This window comes from Pieris rapae, chromosome 14 (genome assembly GCF_905147795.1).
Source record: "Pieris rapae chromosome 14, ilPieRapa1.1, whole genome shotgun sequence".
In the NCBI taxonomy this organism is placed as follows: domain Eukaryota; kingdom Metazoa; phylum Arthropoda; class Insecta; order Lepidoptera; family Pieridae; genus Pieris; species Pieris rapae.
Genome location: NC_059522.1, coordinates 8,092,212 through 8,110,549, shown reverse-complemented (window position 1 = coordinate 8,110,549; position 18,338 = coordinate 8,092,212). Strand labels below are relative to the sequence as shown.

General features: G+C 31.6%; 1 protein-coding gene across 1 annotated transcript in view; it reads right to left on the bottom strand.

The window, feature by feature from the left end:
* Nucleotides 1–216: 216 nt before the first annotated feature.
* The window catches only part of LOC110998038 (G-protein coupled receptor Mth2), a 69,070-nt gene continuing 50,948 nt past the window's right edge, over nucleotides 217–18,338 (bottom strand). The window contains exons 2-10 of the mRNA XM_022266457.2: nucleotides 8,866–9,089; nucleotides 7,878–8,104; nucleotides 7,066–7,251; nucleotides 6,502–6,580; nucleotides 6,124–6,305; nucleotides 5,898–6,023; nucleotides 4,284–4,434; nucleotides 1,947–2,136; nucleotides 217–1,148 (exon numbers count right to left, since the gene is read on the bottom strand). Of these exons, the coding sequence (XP_022122149.2) occupies nucleotides 1,041–1,148; nucleotides 1,947–2,136; nucleotides 4,284–4,434; nucleotides 5,898–6,023; nucleotides 6,124–6,305; nucleotides 6,502–6,580; nucleotides 7,066–7,251; nucleotides 7,878–8,104; nucleotides 8,866–9,089 (1,473 nt within the window). The 3' untranslated portion in view covers nucleotides 217–1,040. The remainder of the gene's footprint in view (nucleotides 1,149–1,946; nucleotides 2,137–4,283; nucleotides 4,435–5,897; nucleotides 6,024–6,123; nucleotides 6,306–6,501; nucleotides 6,581–7,065; nucleotides 7,252–7,877; nucleotides 8,105–8,865; nucleotides 9,090–18,338) is intronic.

Below are 18,338 nucleotides of genomic sequence, written 5' to 3'. Positions count from 1 at the left end.
TCACAATAAAATCTTAGAACGAAAGTTTTACACACTTTTGTTTTAAATCAATAACCTCAAACTTATCTATTATTTTTACAAATTATAACGAAAGATTAATTTAAGTTATCAGCCTAACAACACGGTTTTAACTTAATTTATCGACAATATCGACAAGCGGTATCTGCCGGTCTCCTTTTGTATGTAAAGTTGATATCAGCAGTATCGCGACCTTAGAATCGCGCGGTACAAAAAAATCGGGATCGCAATTTCGTCAAAACTGTGCATTAGAACTGTGACAACCAATTAAATCTCGAATAAGGACCTTATATAATCCTATTACCTTACTCGTTACCATGGTTTCGAATACGTCTGTGTAATTATGTACACGCGTTAGAAGTTATAGGTACTTCTTTGGCCTAGCAAGATAAAAATCTTTTCAAAAAAAAATATCTTTCGCCTTATTCTACCTTTGTAGAAAACGATACTAACAATAGAAAAAACTAATTTTTCCATAACGCGCCAAAATAAGTACTTTCAAAAGTTGTATACATGGTAAGAAACAAGATGCTATCTTTTATATGAGGTCGTTATTATGAATTGTGAATAGTAAGAAGGAACTTTAGCCACGTTCCAAACATGCGATTGTTCTACTACAATCACATAATACTGTAATAAAATCAGTCTCTAACATCGTTCATTAGGGATTTGTTTTCTTTTTCATAAGAAAATCTAAAATTAATCTTAAAGGCTTCCAAAAAGTAAGTTTGTTTTGTTTAATATTTATTAAAACAATTGTGAAAAAGCAACATTTATTATTGATAAAGCCTGAACAATACAGACAGAAAATGCAGTCACACAAAGCAATATTTACACAGGTGAATTTAATACTGATTCTTTTATTTTGAGAAGCCTTTAATTTAATTTCATAGTTATTACGTATCAGGAAAATTCATTAATCAGTATATACTATTCCAACTGGACTCTAAAGGCCTGATAATATTCGTTCTATAGAAAATTACACTGAAATGTCAATTATGGTGGCCCTATTCCTTGATTCACTACACAAAATCTCTTCGGCCCGTACCACAGATACTGTTTCTGTCACTCACTACGGATATTTCTGATTCGTCTTTTCTTCTTCTACACACGCTGCAGAGTTTTGATAACTGTAAAGGAATAAGCAATTAAAATTGCTATCAGGCTATTTGTTCCTCGGCTAGTTGGAAGATTTATCATCTTCAATTTTTAATCTAATAGAGACGCAAATGTGTTTTTTAATTCGACAATATTTCACTGCTGTGAACAATTTATTAATAATAATATCAATTTACCAACAGTCATTCTGTCAAGGAACGTTTTACATTTTTGCCATTGCCTTAATCATCAAGTATTGCCCTTTAGTTAGAAAACCAAATTAAAAGCCAATTAAAAAAGCCTTATAATTAAATTATATTAACTTATTTATCTTTAAAGTTCATAACATCATACACAGTACTAAATCTACAGTATATGTTACAAAATATTTTGATGAAAATTAAAAAAAACTATACAATAAATAAACAAAATAAAATACTAGATTTTTTTGTTAAAAATACCAGCAAAACAGCGGTTTAGGTTCAAGACTTAACATTTATAACAAGATTTGTTTAGTAACGTTATAAATATATTCAAATTTGTTCAAGATGTGATTTTAATTTGAAAATATATGTACTTTTGATACATTATAAATTCTTTAGATAGGTTATCGTCCCATTCATCAGAAATCCTGACAACGAAGATTACGATACAAGTGAATCTAAAACTGTATTTGCTATCTTAAATTTAACGATATCGATATTATTATTACTTCACCTAGTAACCTCCAAGGCGAGAAAAAAACTTGTTAGAAAAATATAGTAATGAGATAAGTATAAAATAAGAATATGGAATCAATTATGAATCAATCTGAATGTAAAAATCTTTACCTTAACATAAGATCGGACGGGTTGTTGCAAAACAAAGATGGCGAATATCACGACACCCTGCAATGCATTGATAAGGTCGAAGACCGACCATACTGACACTGCTGAAGTACCGGCTCCCGCTGCCCAAGATACCACCTCCAGCACCCAGGATATACCCATGATGGCGGAAAGCAGGCAGCATTTGCGAAATCTGTAATGTCATTAATTATTTCTTTCCGTTTTTTTTTAATTTACACAAAAAAAATTTTTCGCAACAGTAGATCGAGCAACTATAGGTATATATATATTTTGCTATTGAAGCCTTTTCTGCGACTGTTGGTTTATAGTATATAAACTATAAACAGTATACAAATTTATATATATACAAATTTCTGAACCTATATAATAATAATTTTAAAATTAATTTTAAATGTTTGGTCCCTGAAGCAGTGTTTCTGTAACGCTGGCAGCATTTCCTCGCTGCATTCCTATAATAATTCGTTGAGCGAGGAAAACACCAGCTCTGGGGACACAGGTATTATCTACCAGGCTCTAACTTAAATAGTTAATTACCACATGTGCCATAGAACCCGATGGCCCAAGAGTCTCTACTCCAAAGGGAAAAAAACAAAGTTGGAAAAAATATAATTTCTAATCTTAATATATATATTTCTTGTGTGCGTGTGTATGTGACTGAACTCCTCCTAAACGACTGGACCGATTTAGACGAAATTTTTTGTGTGTGTTCAAGTGGATCTGGGAATGGTTTAGATTCACAATTTTGTCCGCTGGACAAGGTTTTTTTAATTAATTTTCAATTTATTAGTTGTTGTTGATTTTGGAATGTTTTACATTGGATCCGACAGACGGCGCTACCATCGCAGTGTCAAATTTTAAATAATATTCGAATTTTAATTTTAGTCTGTCCCGAAATTTAAAAAAAGTTTTGTTATCATTGTGTTATATCGTGTGTGACCATGTGCTGGATCGTTAGATATTGTCATAACATTTGAATAATAATTTTCATCAAAATGGCTTATTAAAAATTGAAATTTTGAAATTAAACACGTGTAGACAGGACAACGTCTGTCGGATCCGCTAGTATTATATATAATTATATTTAATTACTCAACTGTTATTTCTACTGAACTGATTAAACTATTCAAAAAATACAGGAATATTGAACTAGTCTGAATCATATATAATAGTAATAAAATACTACTTTTCTAAGACGGATGAACAATACACATTATAATAAACAGTATATAATATTCTATCTTGTAAATGAGAACTAAAATAGTACATTATGAAATTTCACCATTAATTATTAAATTCAATACGGGCTTAGCAAACACGCTTCGATTGTAAGACCTAGATTCCTGACACAATATATGCGGGTCAGGTGAACGAATTTCTTCATTAATAAGTGCTCAAGGGAGGCTGTGTCAATCATCGCCTTATTAATATGAACGTGATATGAATAAAAAAGGATACGATAATATTTTTATCGTATTCTTTTTGATTTTCGCAAGTACTAGAAATTCAATTTGCTTTATAACTGGCTTTAGAGACCTCAGTGGCCACGATTGCTATGCAACTCGAAGGAAGGAAATAATGCTGTCTCCGACACTATCGACATATTTCTATGTTCGCAGAGTGAATTTACAGTAGCGATATTGTGTATATTATGTGTTATATATTATATATGTACTTAATTATATTTTATTTGATGTTTCTCAACATTATCGTGTTGGCATAGTAGTAAGGATAATGTATGAATTACTGTAATAAATAAATAAAATTTAAAAAAATCGTGTTTAATATGTAATTCAAATATGTTTTATCCATCACAGCTGGAATACCGATTGACTGAAAGAGTAGTAACGTAGTAGTAAAACACCTTTTTAATTGATTTTTTTTAATGTAACTTGGAGCGAAGAGGCAGAAGGCTCATCGGATGTTAAGCGCCGCTAATAAACAGATATTAACACAAAAATTATTAATTACACATTTTGTGCAATTATATAAAATCAATTATCGTTGCTTTCCGATCCCTTTTTTCAAAAGACAAACGGGCAAGAGGTTCATCTGATGCTTAGTATAATATCCATCGACTCACCCAAAGCAAGAAGGCATGCGAGTGTGTTGGAGGCATTTTAAGAATTAGTACACTCTTTTCTTGAAAGACCCTATATCGATTCGGTTCGGATTTTTTTAAGTGTGAAGTTGGTTCCACATAGTGATGATGGGCAGCAAAACACTGCCTTAAAAAAGCTCAGTTGTTGAACGACAGTCGTCTGTATTAGGCTGTCGTGGTGATGAGTTTTATGTCTAACGCAAATAAATAAACAGACTTACAATTTTTTATATTTCTTTAACCTCTGGTTGAAGTTGACGCGTGGCTCTCTGGTTGGTGAAGTTTCAGTGACGGCTACAGGCTGACCCAGCACAGTGTTGAGTCGTACCCAATCATCAGATGTACTGAACTCTGAGTGCGTTAGGTCTAAGGCTACAAAAATATACTTCTGTAAGGCTCTTGTTAAGGAACTAAATTTAATATTAAAAGTTATACTTTTAATTTTGAGTTTTTATTCTGAAAGCAAAAATTAGTAATAAGTTAATAAAAAAAATGTCACAATCCCTAAAAGCAACAATCAAGTGACTATCTATTAAACATTATTATTAATTATTTTTACTATAATCTGTGGTGTACACAGTAATATATCCTACAACTTTCATAATGCAATGTTCTCCACTTTATTTAAAAAATATATATTTATTTTTAGAATTTAAAGTAGCTTTTTGTATTTATATCAATAAGATCTACTTATAGTCCACACGAAACATAGCAAACTGATTATCCGGTCATGGTATATATCATTTTACTTTAAAATAAATCGTTCAAATAAATTATACATATAATAAAATGCCTACTATTTGGCTCGTAATAAATAAAACAAAGCACGATTTCTCTTCAAAACAACTTAATTTAAACCTAAATTTTTACACAATTTTACTGAGCTTATAAACCACGGGCTTTTAATTTCAGACAATAAAGATAAAACAAAGAGTGATTTCGTTCTTTTGTTAGCACTAAATTAACATTTTACTAGCCATATACGCGAACAAAACACTTGTTCACAATAAAATACACTAACAAAAACTCAAATAAACAAAGGATTTAGCGTATGTTACAGTATAAAATCTCAAACAATAAAAAATAGAAACTTGATTAACAATAATGAAATTGTAACGTCTAATGGCTTCAACGTGCGATTCTCATCACAAAGATCGTAGGTTCGATTCCCGGCTGTGCACTGCATTTTCTTTCATTGACAAAACCGATCATGAAACAGATACAGAAATCTGAGGCACAGACTTATTTTGGTTCTAGCGCCCATAATTATTATAAATTAATTATTTAATCAATCAATATGTCGATAAATAATTTCAAAGACTACCCTACATTACAAACTAAATTAAAAACACAATATTCTACATATTTTACACGATTTTATAAAATTATTCAATCATATTATAGCCAAATTGGCAGGCCTTTTGCAATACGATGCATGTACGAGAATACTTAAAATCTAAACTAATATTATTTTGTCATAGTTACAGTTTTAGAGTTAAACAAAATACTGCCTGTCCTGCAAGAGTACATATTAAGAAACGGTATTACACGACCTGACTGACCAATATATATCTAACATCTACAATACTGCACAACTTAAAGGAATAAACATAACTGAGAAAAGCTCCAAAGAAATAATGTTTAACTAAAAGCTTAGGAGACCTTACTAAAATTTTCTGTAAATGACAAAAACTTACAAGTGCTATTATGCTTATGATAATATAATCAATTAGTCATTAAATTGCCCCGACGAGAGTCGAGGAATTGGCAAAAGAAAATGTTAATAAAAAAATTACTCCCAAATAAAGAACGTTGTGATTAATTTGTTGACTTACGTGAAACGTCCTTAAGCTTGTCATAATGCCGCACGAAAGCTCGGGAAGTGAAGAGAAATATAATTAAATTACTAAGTAGGATTACAGCCACTGGGCCATAGAAATACGGCAACGCGGCCTGGTCCGCTGCAAAAGAGATAATTAACTTAGCATTCGTGGCCCAAATTATTACTTTAATTTTTTAAACATTTCGTTACGAAATTAACGTCTCCTTGCAACTACTTACTTTTGAACCAACAGCCTTTGACACCGAAGTTAGGTTTTAAGTATGTACTAGGTACGGCCGGTGATAGGTCCATTGTTATTGTTATAACTAGTAATAGGATTGGTAGTAAAATTGCGTACGCGCAATACCATGCAAATCTTCGTCTCATACTCCTTCTACTTACTGAAGCGTTTATGTATCGTCTGAAAAAAAAAGTTTAAATATAAAAATTTGTTGTAAGTTTTATTAAGTTTATTTATATGTTTAATATAGAAACTAGATTAAGACTGCATATTGAGGATAGGCATAGGCATTTGTTGTGTCGCCGGCGTTACTGGTTCTAGTAAATATTCTAATAAAACCTCTTTAAACCATATTAAAATAATAGTACTTTCTTACCTAACGTTTAAATAAGTGTCGAAGCACATAACATTTAACCAGAAAAAACAGGAAACGAATGAAAACTGGATGAGGTAGGCTGCAAGAAAAAACATATAAATTGCATTAATTGCCGAAGAATTTATCAATCTATGTCGAACTGAACTAAAATTACATACATGTAATAATCATGTCTATTCTTATAGTGTAGAAAGAGTTTTTTTTAATATTGTAATCTATTACAGTTTAACTTTCTATATGTATGTATGTCATATAAAAATAAAAAGTTAACGCATTGAAGTCTTTAATGGTAGCTTATTTTTTTAAAACATAAGTAGGTTCGTTTATTAAGACAAATCACAACACATTTATTCAAACACGTTCAAATATAACACAAACACGTAATTTCTTGTTTCACAACGCAGACATTTCAATTTCATATTTCTTGAAAATGGTCATTTAAATGCATTTTAATACAGTTTTATTTTAAATAAATCAGAGCAGCCAGGATATTAGGACTGTCAACCCTAGGCTTTGTATGTTTAACCCTAGGACTTCTTAATATAAATTTATTTGGTACCTTACCCATTATGGAGCAAGCGGTGTTGGGAAAAGCATGTCCAGCCAGCTGTGTTGCCGCTAAACACGAAAATGCTATTGCTAAACACGTAGAATGGCAAGCTAGAGCCTTTCCATGTGTGTCTCTCAGCTCTGTTATGAAGATATACACAACAGCTGTTGCCAGAAGAAATGGTACTGATATTATCAACCCTGAAAATACATTCGCTAATTTATTCTGCCAGCAAAGATATCGTTTATTGTATTTACGTATTTGGATTTTGTGAATAAAGAAGGAAATAAATTTAAACTATAAATTGTTAACAATTAAGTTTGGTTTTATAATTATTTTACTAATTGTGATTACTTAAATTTAATTTTAGAGTTTTTTAGTATAACGAACATCTTTTATCTACAAATTCTACTTTTAAGTATAATAAATGATTTAATCCACCTGAGTTCAGATTAATATGAGAATGAACTGTTTTTAACCAAAAATAAAATTTGGAAACAAGAAAAATTTAAAGAAAACACGTTTTTAACGGATTGAATCTTTTCTGCATATTTCGACACCGTGAGTCATTTCTGCATATTTCCTTCATCTTTTAAGCGATATCGACTCTGGGGAAAAAATAAAGATAATATAACTTTATCTACAGCTGTGATACTTTTTGACAATCAACACCTTTTGTCTTCAGTCACCGTGACCACGCACGCCCTAAAGCATCGGTCGGTAACATGCATAGCTTCAATCCGTTGAAAGGGTGTTTTCTTTAAATATGTAAAAGTAATTTTAATAAAAGACAATAAAATATTAAATTACTTCACTACTTACTAACCGATTGCGTAAGCGATAAGCGTGGGTGACGTGCCAGCTTCTTCAATAGGCGCTGAGAAGCAAACCAGTGGAAGCGTCACTCCGGCTGGATTGGATTCGTTCCAAAACGTCTCCATACAAAAATTCCTTGTGCCCAACAACGGAGGCTTACTGAACGGCATGAATAGAGAGCCATTGAATAAAAGATAAAACTCATCTTCGCTTATTTTGTCCGGCTCTAGTTTGTACCTGAAAAGTTATCAGATTTAGGCTTATGAGGGCCCCCGACACAGTAATTGATTTTCTAGTTTTTCTAAGGCTTTTGAAAACGATTTCTATAGCTAAATTTTTGTATTAATAAGATAATAAAAATAAATTATCGGCAGGTTATAAAGTGAATATAGTCTGACATTAGCTAAACAAACGGGACAGTGAAAACCCATATTTTTTAAGTTTACATTAATAACATATTTTTTTATTGTGTTAGTGCAGTGAATAATGAAAGAAATCAAGTTAAGTAAATAATGTTATACAATTGCATTTATTTACGCTGATGAAGTTTTATATAAATTTAAAATCAACTTCCGCCCACTGCGGCGTTTACACACACGTTAATAAGTTGAAGTCTAGATGTTATTACTTAATGAACTAAGTTTTGGGCCAGTACAAGAGAAATTATTTTATTATATCTTATTTTTTTTTTTTAATATTTATATTTATTTATAGTTTGCTAAAATGACTACATAAGGTACATCACACATCATCATCATCTTCATCTATAGTCTACGTTTAAAAAAAAAGTATATTATATTTATTTTTCAATTCGAACACAATTTGAATTTCCCGCGCACCTCGACAACTAACAGAGATCGCTTAAACAAAAGCAGGCTTATTTTAGTATAACTATCAAAGTTTATACTGAGTTATAACAAAAGTATTATACCTATAATCTAACGAATACAGACCGTACACTGTGCATTTCTATTACATCACTATTCAAAAAAACTTACCTATCATAAGCACAAGGGTTCCCGACAATAGTTTCAAACACATTGCTATCATAACTCCATATATGCGTTTCATTAGCTTTGTGGAATATTGGCTGGAAAGTGAGGCTTGACCGGGCGCAGACTGTTTTTGTTTTTCCATTTTCGATTGTGACGCTCAAATTTTGCCCGCTCGCGCAACATTTTGGCACAACTGGCAATTCTTTTTTCACTTCCTGCTCTTCATCCTGTTGAAGAAATGTATACATCAATTGTTTGTGGATAATGAAGTAACTTATTATATTTGTCACGTTTTTTTAATGTCACGTGGTAAGGATAAACTTTTAGACAGTGTTCGTGACACGGTTATAGCTGAAGCATGAACTTATCAAATATAAATAAAATAATAAGAATAAAGATATCCACATCTTAATTCATCAGAATCAAATTTAATGATTTGTCGTAACAGAGGGTAAATTTAGTTTATCGAACCAAAGCAAACTTTTAACCTCTTAGAAATACCGCTGAAGTTTCTCGTTACACGCATGAGTAAAAGTGCAGTTAATAATTTATATAATAACATATTAATGTATATAAATCCCGACAATTGTCTAAAGAGGTAGGCGACACCATAAATCTTTATCGAGCACAGACCACTGCTATGATGCGAACTCTAGTCTGTGCGGAATATATAACTTTTATTTCTACCGCGTTTATCCACAGATTATGTAAGATTAGGTACTCTGTAACAATAATGACTATCCGCAAATACTCTTATAATATTTGCCATATACCATCGTGAGTGATGTGTAATACTTAGCTAAAGATAAACAAATATTAGGGTGTAACCTCGATTTGATACGTTCAGGGAAAGCCCGCCCAAAAGGCAATTAAAGGGAAGGACAGCTTAATTTGGTTGTCATTTAAGAATGATGAATTGGCTAATATAAATTCAGTTGGAGTTTTTGAACTTATTCGTAAGGTTGAGGTTAGATATTCTTGAAACAGCTCACGTATGTTTCTTGAAAATAAATCTTATTACAAAATACCTGTCGCCGCTATATAACCCAACTTTAGTTGTGGTATATAGCGTATATAAATACAATACTATTTCTAAAATAATAATTAACAAAAATGCTATAAAAATATCTGTTCTTTCTTTGGAAAGACAAAAGTCAAAATTCATTATTTTTTATAAATATCATGAATATAATCCAAGATATTACTCAGCAAACATTGTTTTTATTTTGCAAATTATTTTTCAATAATATTATACACAACGAAAAAGTCAAAAACTAACTTTCACAATATCAAGTATATAATATTATTATATGCGAAAAATCTCTAATTTAATAAAAAAATAAAACAAATGCCTATCCAAAGCCAACGTAGGGTAAATTAACTAGTATTCATACATCCTTAAGATGGCGGAAAAAGTTCAATATAGTCTGTGTCAGCTTGTTAGCAACGTGCTTTAATATAATGATATGTAATAATGCGGAAAATGAATACAAAAGACAGCGCCAGTACTCTGCAACTTCCAATAGCAATACCGACAGCGTATCCGAAGTTTTTGTATGCATTTCGATGTAGTTCTCTCAATAAAGTATGTTTCAACCTTGGAATACAAAAACTCTGAGTCGGAATCGCTATTAACTTTTTTAATACGACAACACACAATTTGTGAAATAATCTTTATGAATGTATGGTTTTCTAGTCAGCCATACTGTTAAAACATTATTTCAACACGCTCCGTCAAATGCAGCATGAGAGAATGCAGAGGATTTTAGAATATCGGTATCAGATCATAATTAGTGTCTTATTAATCAAACTCCTTGATGAGATTAGGAGTCTACGATGATAGATTTTTTTAGTAATTATTTACAATATTCTGATATTTGATTGATTGCAGCTTGTAAGTTTTACTAAATATTAAATATATTTACGTTTTAACGGCTCGTTAAAAGACTATATCTTTAATATTAGTTGAATAATAAACTTCTCAAATAAGGTATTTATTTAAAATACTTTCACTAACGATGTGTTTGAAATTTGATGATAATAATTTTAAATGTATTTTCCAACTAAAGTTGGCTACTGCGTTTGACTAGGGTCGTCTTTCTTTACACATAATTAAGTAAATATATAAATTAAAAAAACGGCTATAAATACAGAATACTAATGGAATTTTAAGGAGGTTGGTACCCAGTAGATCCTAAGAAGCTGGTACTAGAGGAGGCCTATGTCCGGAAATGGACGAAATAAAAGAGGGTGATGATAATTATTCATTTAAATATTATTTTTAAGCACAGCATTTACTTAGGATATCACTCTATTATAAGTTATTAATTATTGTTTATTATTATACAAAAAGTATCATTATTAAAATGAGCATAGGTTGTTAATAATAAAAGGTATATATTACTTTTATACGTTATAAATAAATATATGTAGACGTAACGCGATGACCAAATTCTACCTAAACAAATTAAATTTGAAAAAAGAATTGCCTGCAGGTAAGCAAACACAGCAATTCAATTTATTTTAAATCCATCTTTATTATCCTTAACTCGCAGAAGTTTCCCGGAAAACATAACCAGTAAGAACAAGACATTTTATCTTAGCAAAATACGACCGAAGTCGTGAAAAACAAACATCAGTTGAAAATACGAGCGACCTCTGTCCAAAGTTTTGTGTGAGCTTGATACAATTTGTTTTATAAGGTTTTTCCCAGTGGAAACCTGCGTGACGTCACTGTCAACCGACACGAGGAAGCCAGGTGAACTTTACACAACTTTCTTTGTTGTAACGTAAACATAGAAATGTTTTCACCTTTTTACGAGAACTTTTGCTTATACTAAAGGTAATAGAAAAATCTATTCTAAATTTTATTCGCTTTGAATTTACGCCGTGTACCTACTCTTAAATAGTGAATAAATGGCGTATACTCTAGAATCTAGATAGACTAGGATAGGTTAAATTAAGCATAATTACTTGAAGAAAAATGGAAAGTCTTACCTATTAATAAATATTTAGAAAACATTATCGATTGAAATACGACATTTAAATAGCACTAACATTGGATGCGATCTGTGATTATTACGAATTTGTTATATGAAACAAAAAGCAGTCTTAGCCTAGGGGCTTCAGCTTTTTCTGGACCAGGCTATGCCTACAAACCCGTCTACAGTGCAATAGAGGCACCGATACACGTGTGACTGACAACCCTAACGCCAACACACATGTATTAATACTACATGTATTAATCCCTAGTCTATGAAAAAAAAATGATCAAAGAAACGGACGCAAGGCCTGAGGCTAATTCCCATATAAGTTTCATCACCACTGAATTATACCTAATACTCAACAAAATATATACCGATACTATTATTGTATATGTTTTATTATTTTACACTTTCGCATTCAATGTAGTCACGTTTTGTGTGAAATGAAAGGCGAAGTCGAGACCAGACGCTGATAAAATCATTTCCGTGTTAGTTTTGTAACCTAATTAAATCAATTATAATGCGGAAATGTTAAAGGGACAGGCAGCGCGTGCCAAATAATCACACTTGGGTTAGTTAGTAAGCGGTTGCGATTCTTAGCAGTGCCGCGAGCGCCTCCAAATTTTCGTAGGCACCATTTAGACGCGTCTTGCGCACTCTCAATAAATGTGAGACTGAATTCACATTATTCATAATGTGATATAAAAAGCTTAGGTTTTATATTATCTTTATTAGTTTATATTATGTTCTAAGTTTGAATGTTTTATTAATAAGTTTTCGATTGTTTTAGTATTAGCTTACATTAAGAATCAATTAATAATATTTTCTGATTGTGTTGTAACTAAATGACACTCATAATTTAATATGTAATGGCATTGCTTTGTTTTACTTTTCTGACGTTGGAAATTTTAACTAAATTAAACATATTATAAGTAAAGGCTTAAAATTTTCAATGTTAATAATATGAATTAGCAAAATTTGTATGACTAAAGTGTTTGTATGTTTGGTTAAATATCCTAATATCGAGAACTGATTAGAATTTAAAATGATTTTTAGTGGCTATTGGACAATATCATGTTAAGACAGGATCATGGTTGGTAAAACAAAACACGGGTATTATTCATAATTAAACGGTAATCTTTGTTTATACTATGAATGTACAAAATGTAATATTGTAATACTAAAGAGTATGTATGTTTGGTTAAATATCCTAATATCAAGAACTAATTGGAATTTAAAATTACTTTTAGTGGCTATTGGACAATATTATGTTAAGAAGTGAAGTCAAACGGTAATTCTAACTTAAATTGTTTTATTTAAATTTTCCGGTTTGGTTTAGAATATTTACACATACTAAATAATGTAGCAAATAGCGAAGTTTCGAGGCCAAGCTTATGCAGGAAATAGAATTTAGGGGTGGCTTGAACACGTGAATGCCCGTGTCATGAACGTGAGAACGTGTTAAAAGTTTTCAATTGACGTCCAATATATAAATTTAAAAAAAAATATTAGGCTTTAGTTACCTAATCCGCATCAGTAAAAACTTAAAAGTGAAATAATTTTATTTTTTTATTAAATGTATGTTAACCGTTAATACACGATTTTTAGAATATAAAAAAATATTTAACTATAGCTCATCTGTGACGAACTTTTGTACTAATAATTATATGTAACATATGCTTTTCTTTGGTTGGGTGGGTGGGTGTTTGGTGGTCAGTTTTATTTAAACAAATATTTTGAAATTGAAATCGTATTGAAATCATCAAACCTCATAGAATACTACATAGTCCTACAGTAAAGTAAGTAAATAGATAAATTTTTAAGGATAAGTAAAATCATATACCGACTAATACTTACTTATATACTTATAAGGCAAGTATATAATATTGTAATTCTATCTAATGGACAGTCCCTTAGGCAAAAAACGAAAATATCGATTATATAGTTAATAAAAGGGCCTGGGACTAGTGCTGGGCAGGCTACTTCTAATTCATTTGCTATATTTCTTTTAAATATTGAAGGATTGTTTGATGATTTTCTTTTTTTAAAATAGTACCGAGAGTTTTTTACGCCGGCTTTTTCTCTCGGTCTCCATCCTCTGTCTTCTTTGCCGATGAGTAGAGATGCCTACAGGTTCAAATTTAATGACGTGGAAAAGTGATACCTTGATGATCTTATGTTCCAAAACAAACGTATTTTTTTTTTAATAAACTAAAAATAACGAAACACTCACCTATAGGTGAGTGTTTGTAGCGCGTTACTATAGACGAACCTAGTATATATACTAGGTTCGTCTATAGTAACGCGCTTGACAATTCGAAATTTAAATTTACCTAGCAATAAACACTCGTATTTCGGATAAAGAGCGACATATCACTGTCGATATTATTCGATTATATGCCAATTTGAAAAAGAGCACGAACGAGGCCGCAAGTGTAGAAACTTCATCGCAATCTCTGTAAGTGGGTTCCATTGAGACGCGGGTTTATCGGGCTTTATTAGTTATTTATTCTAACATATTGCTCGGAGCCTGGGAAATGTCCTTCATGTAAATTGCATTGTTTTTCTTCCCAAGACCGCCACTAGTTATGTAGGTAATTTATGTCCGACCTTTGGCGGGGCGAATAGATGATAAGGATACAATATTACGAAAATATAAAATTGGTCTTGGTTGAATTTTTTCTTATAAGTTAGAGAAATTTGCCAATTATTTCTGTTCAGTATCTGTTTCGCAAATGCCCAAGCTGGACCTTGACAAAGCCATCGCGGAGGCGGATTGTGGAAGTGGGGAATTGGTGCAATTAGAGGTGGTACAAAATGCCTCACAAGGTTTACAACATTTGTTACCCATATGAATAAATGATTTTTGAATTTGAATTTAATACCAAGAAAGTCCGCTGGGTCTGATGGTATACCTTTGTGACTGGGACTGTCGGGCAGTATTGGCGGAATCTCTTCTCCATATATTCAATGTTGTTTGCCTTAAAACATCAAAATTCCCAGATCTTAAAACTTTATAACGCTGCCGTCGTGTATATAACTGCATTAAAGTCCATCTATCAAAACCCTTCGCAGGCGTATAGGGCTATATATATATATATATATATATATATATATATATATAGGTACGTTTGGTCAACTGCTACTATTTAGTTTTATCAGGAGGCAAGCTATTGTAAAAACTCTCTCGGAAATAAGTTCGTAATATATTCCTGCGACATACGTTCAACAGTCCCACGCAAAATTATTATAATTCACATAAACTACTTCACTAGAACGTATGAGGTAGACAAACTATATAATTTAAATTAGGGCATAAATCATATATAACAGATGACATAGCACTTATGTTTTAACTAAGTATTTCTTAATTAGATCAAAAAAAATAATTTCTTCACTCAGGCACCAGTCTTCTGTGCCTGACATAAGCCTGTCAAGAAAAACATATGCAGAAATGTAAGTCCAAAAATAAAAGTGATAGTGCAGCTTGTTATTAAGTAAAACAATGGGCAGGTTTTTACTATCTAGTAGTTGGTTAGATTAATTTTTCTTTTTGTTTTCTGTCAACATGCATGCAATTTATGCATTCTAGATCGCCTTAAACAAACTACCACTCATTATCTAACGTGTTTGAAATATTAATAGAACAGGAAAATCGTATGTATTTGACACAAGTCAATATCATTGAAAACGTCAAGCACATTGAAATTTGACAGCTGTCGTAACGTCACATTCATATTAATAATGCCATTACGATTTCAATTTTATCTCTGGTACCAAGGTTTGTAATTCGAATAAAGTCATTTAATAAAGGTAATATTGAGAAATAACGATCCTACGAAGCCACTGAGTTTGTAAAATATGACAGTAACTAGACTAAATTGAAAGTTATAGATTTTGTGATATATTGCGCATTTTGCTTGCAATACCGCTAGCTGTATCAGAGAAACAGTAATAACGATGATAGTTAGATTTAGATATTTCTTTGATTGTCTTTGATTGTATATTATATTACGCCCAGTAGAAAAAATAAATGGTCACGTAACGGATACAGAAATCTGAGGATTGAAGAAAATCCTGGTTATAAATTTAACGCCACTGTTTTTTTTATATCTTCTATGCATTTCTATAAATACTGATGCATAGTAGTAGGAGTGAAGTGTCAGTTCCCACATTTAACCGCCCATTTGCTCCATAGTGTGTTAGCTCCCTTCAGAAGCTCAGAAGTTTCATGCGACCTCACAGCTCCTAAGATTTCTAGCATAGCAATTCGTTTATCTGAAATATCTTTTAAGTTTTATACTACATAAAAATATAATCATTATTTTATAACCCTGAACCTGTACAAGTACCTATCGGATTGTCGTCTTATGAGAGACATATACTAAAACAGTGTATTTAAATGCCCGCACCATGGATGTCGCTTGCTGTGGGGCTGGACACCCAAAGCCCTGCCAGAGGGGTAGCACCACACTTAAAACACGTCAGCCCTTCATACGCCCTTAAGATGGGTCCTCACCCTGGTTCGCAAAAAATTGAGATTTATAACAAATGGTGAGAATATAATATATTTTAATATTAAAGATGGACATTGAATTGAATATTCTACACAATGCGAGATTTCGTTGGTACATTTGAGAGGACCTATTGTTAGAATTTGAATATATATTCCGTCTTATTCGTAAAAGTATAAGCCTCTTTAGTAAATAAACTCTTTGTTAACAATATTATTAAATGGACAAAGGATTTATTGGATTTAAGACTTTCGTATGTATATCAACAAGATAGATTTTTCTTCAACATAAAAACTAGTTATTTAAGATGGATGTTCAACCATTACTTTAAACTGAACTATTTAGAATAATATGTATTCTAGTTTTTGTCGTAAACGGACTTATAAAACTATAAAATACTTACAGATTTTACACTTATAAAATAGTCCTAGATTCAGTTCACGTCGAAATACTAATTATCGTTTCGGTAGATCTTATAGTCTTATTTAGTAACTAAATACGCGGAATCGCTTTAAAAAGATGATAATTCTTTTACAGACTCAAAGCAAATCCAAATTCTAATTAAGTCACTAATTAGTTTTATATGTAGTAACTATTTCATTAGCAGTATATGAAACAGTAATACAATATTAATTATTTACATCATTAAGGCAAGGTTACATATTACGAGGTACGTGCCAAGAGTTAATAAGGGGTTCTATAAAAGCTATGAAATCGTGTTGTCTTATCTCGGTGCGTGACAAGCGAGATGCGAGAGTCCCTTTGACAACTGATAAACACCTACGCTACTTCTAATATTATCTGTAGTAGACTGAATTCGAGCATGGACTTTGTAATGGGTTTAATTTTATGTAGAAATATAAACGAGGTATTATGCAACTGTTATTATTTATTTTCTGCTCGCCACAGATATCGTATCACAAATACAAAAATTGAAGTAAGAACATCCCCGTAAAAAAACGAAAATATATAAAACCTTTTTGTACCAAATTTTGAATAAAACGATTCAAACAATGTGCCAGTCGATACATTAGTTATACGCGTTTGCGGCTCTGCTAGCAATTGCTTTCCACACCAAGTGTGGTTCCACCTGAATTCCCAGTCCCTCCAACCCCACTACAAACTACCTCTAAATCGCTATTGCGTATATATTATGCTGCGACATTGATAAGATACAAGGTATGTTCTAGAACATGCATCAAGAACAAAAATTTAAATTATTCTATTAATTGTACGACTTTTTTGACTGACCCACAGGTCAAACAATACACATTACTACAGGATTCGGTACCAAATACGTTTTTTAAGTATAAATCAATTGACATTACTGTGAACCAAAATATGTAGTCAAGAATGTATTCCGGTTGTGTCATAGTATATTGTGTAGGTATATATTGTTTGTACTAAATAATTATTTTTTCTTTTTTTATTATGAGAGGTTGTCAATGGTCGTATTTTTATATAATGCTATCTGCCCCCACGAACTTCATTTCTCCTTAATGCCTCGATTACCTTTTTACACATAACTTGATGGAACATTTTGCTATGCTAACCCAAAAGGTTTTCTGTGTTTTTCCTCTATATTAACTTCAGAGTTCAAACTAAGTAATAAAAAATAAGGAGTTGATTATAGAGAAAAACAAAAAAATTGTCTATAAAAAAATAAAACTATTGGTGTGGACACCCCTCCACTTGAAAGATAGTTAGTAGCCGATTCTCAGACTTATTTTTTTTATTTTTATAGAATGGGGGGCAAACGGGCTCACCTGATGTTAAGTGATAAAAATGCAAAAAAAAAATATTATATATAGAGACTTGTAGGTACCATTTCAATTCATTCTATAATTTGGTTATTAGGGAATGGTACCGAATAGTTTGTACTAGAAAAGTGCGTATGCGGAAGCTTCAAAAGGTTTCCAATAAAGCCTTATCTAAGAAGTACGTGTCTGTAAGTCACTAAAGGGCGCCTCCGAGACAT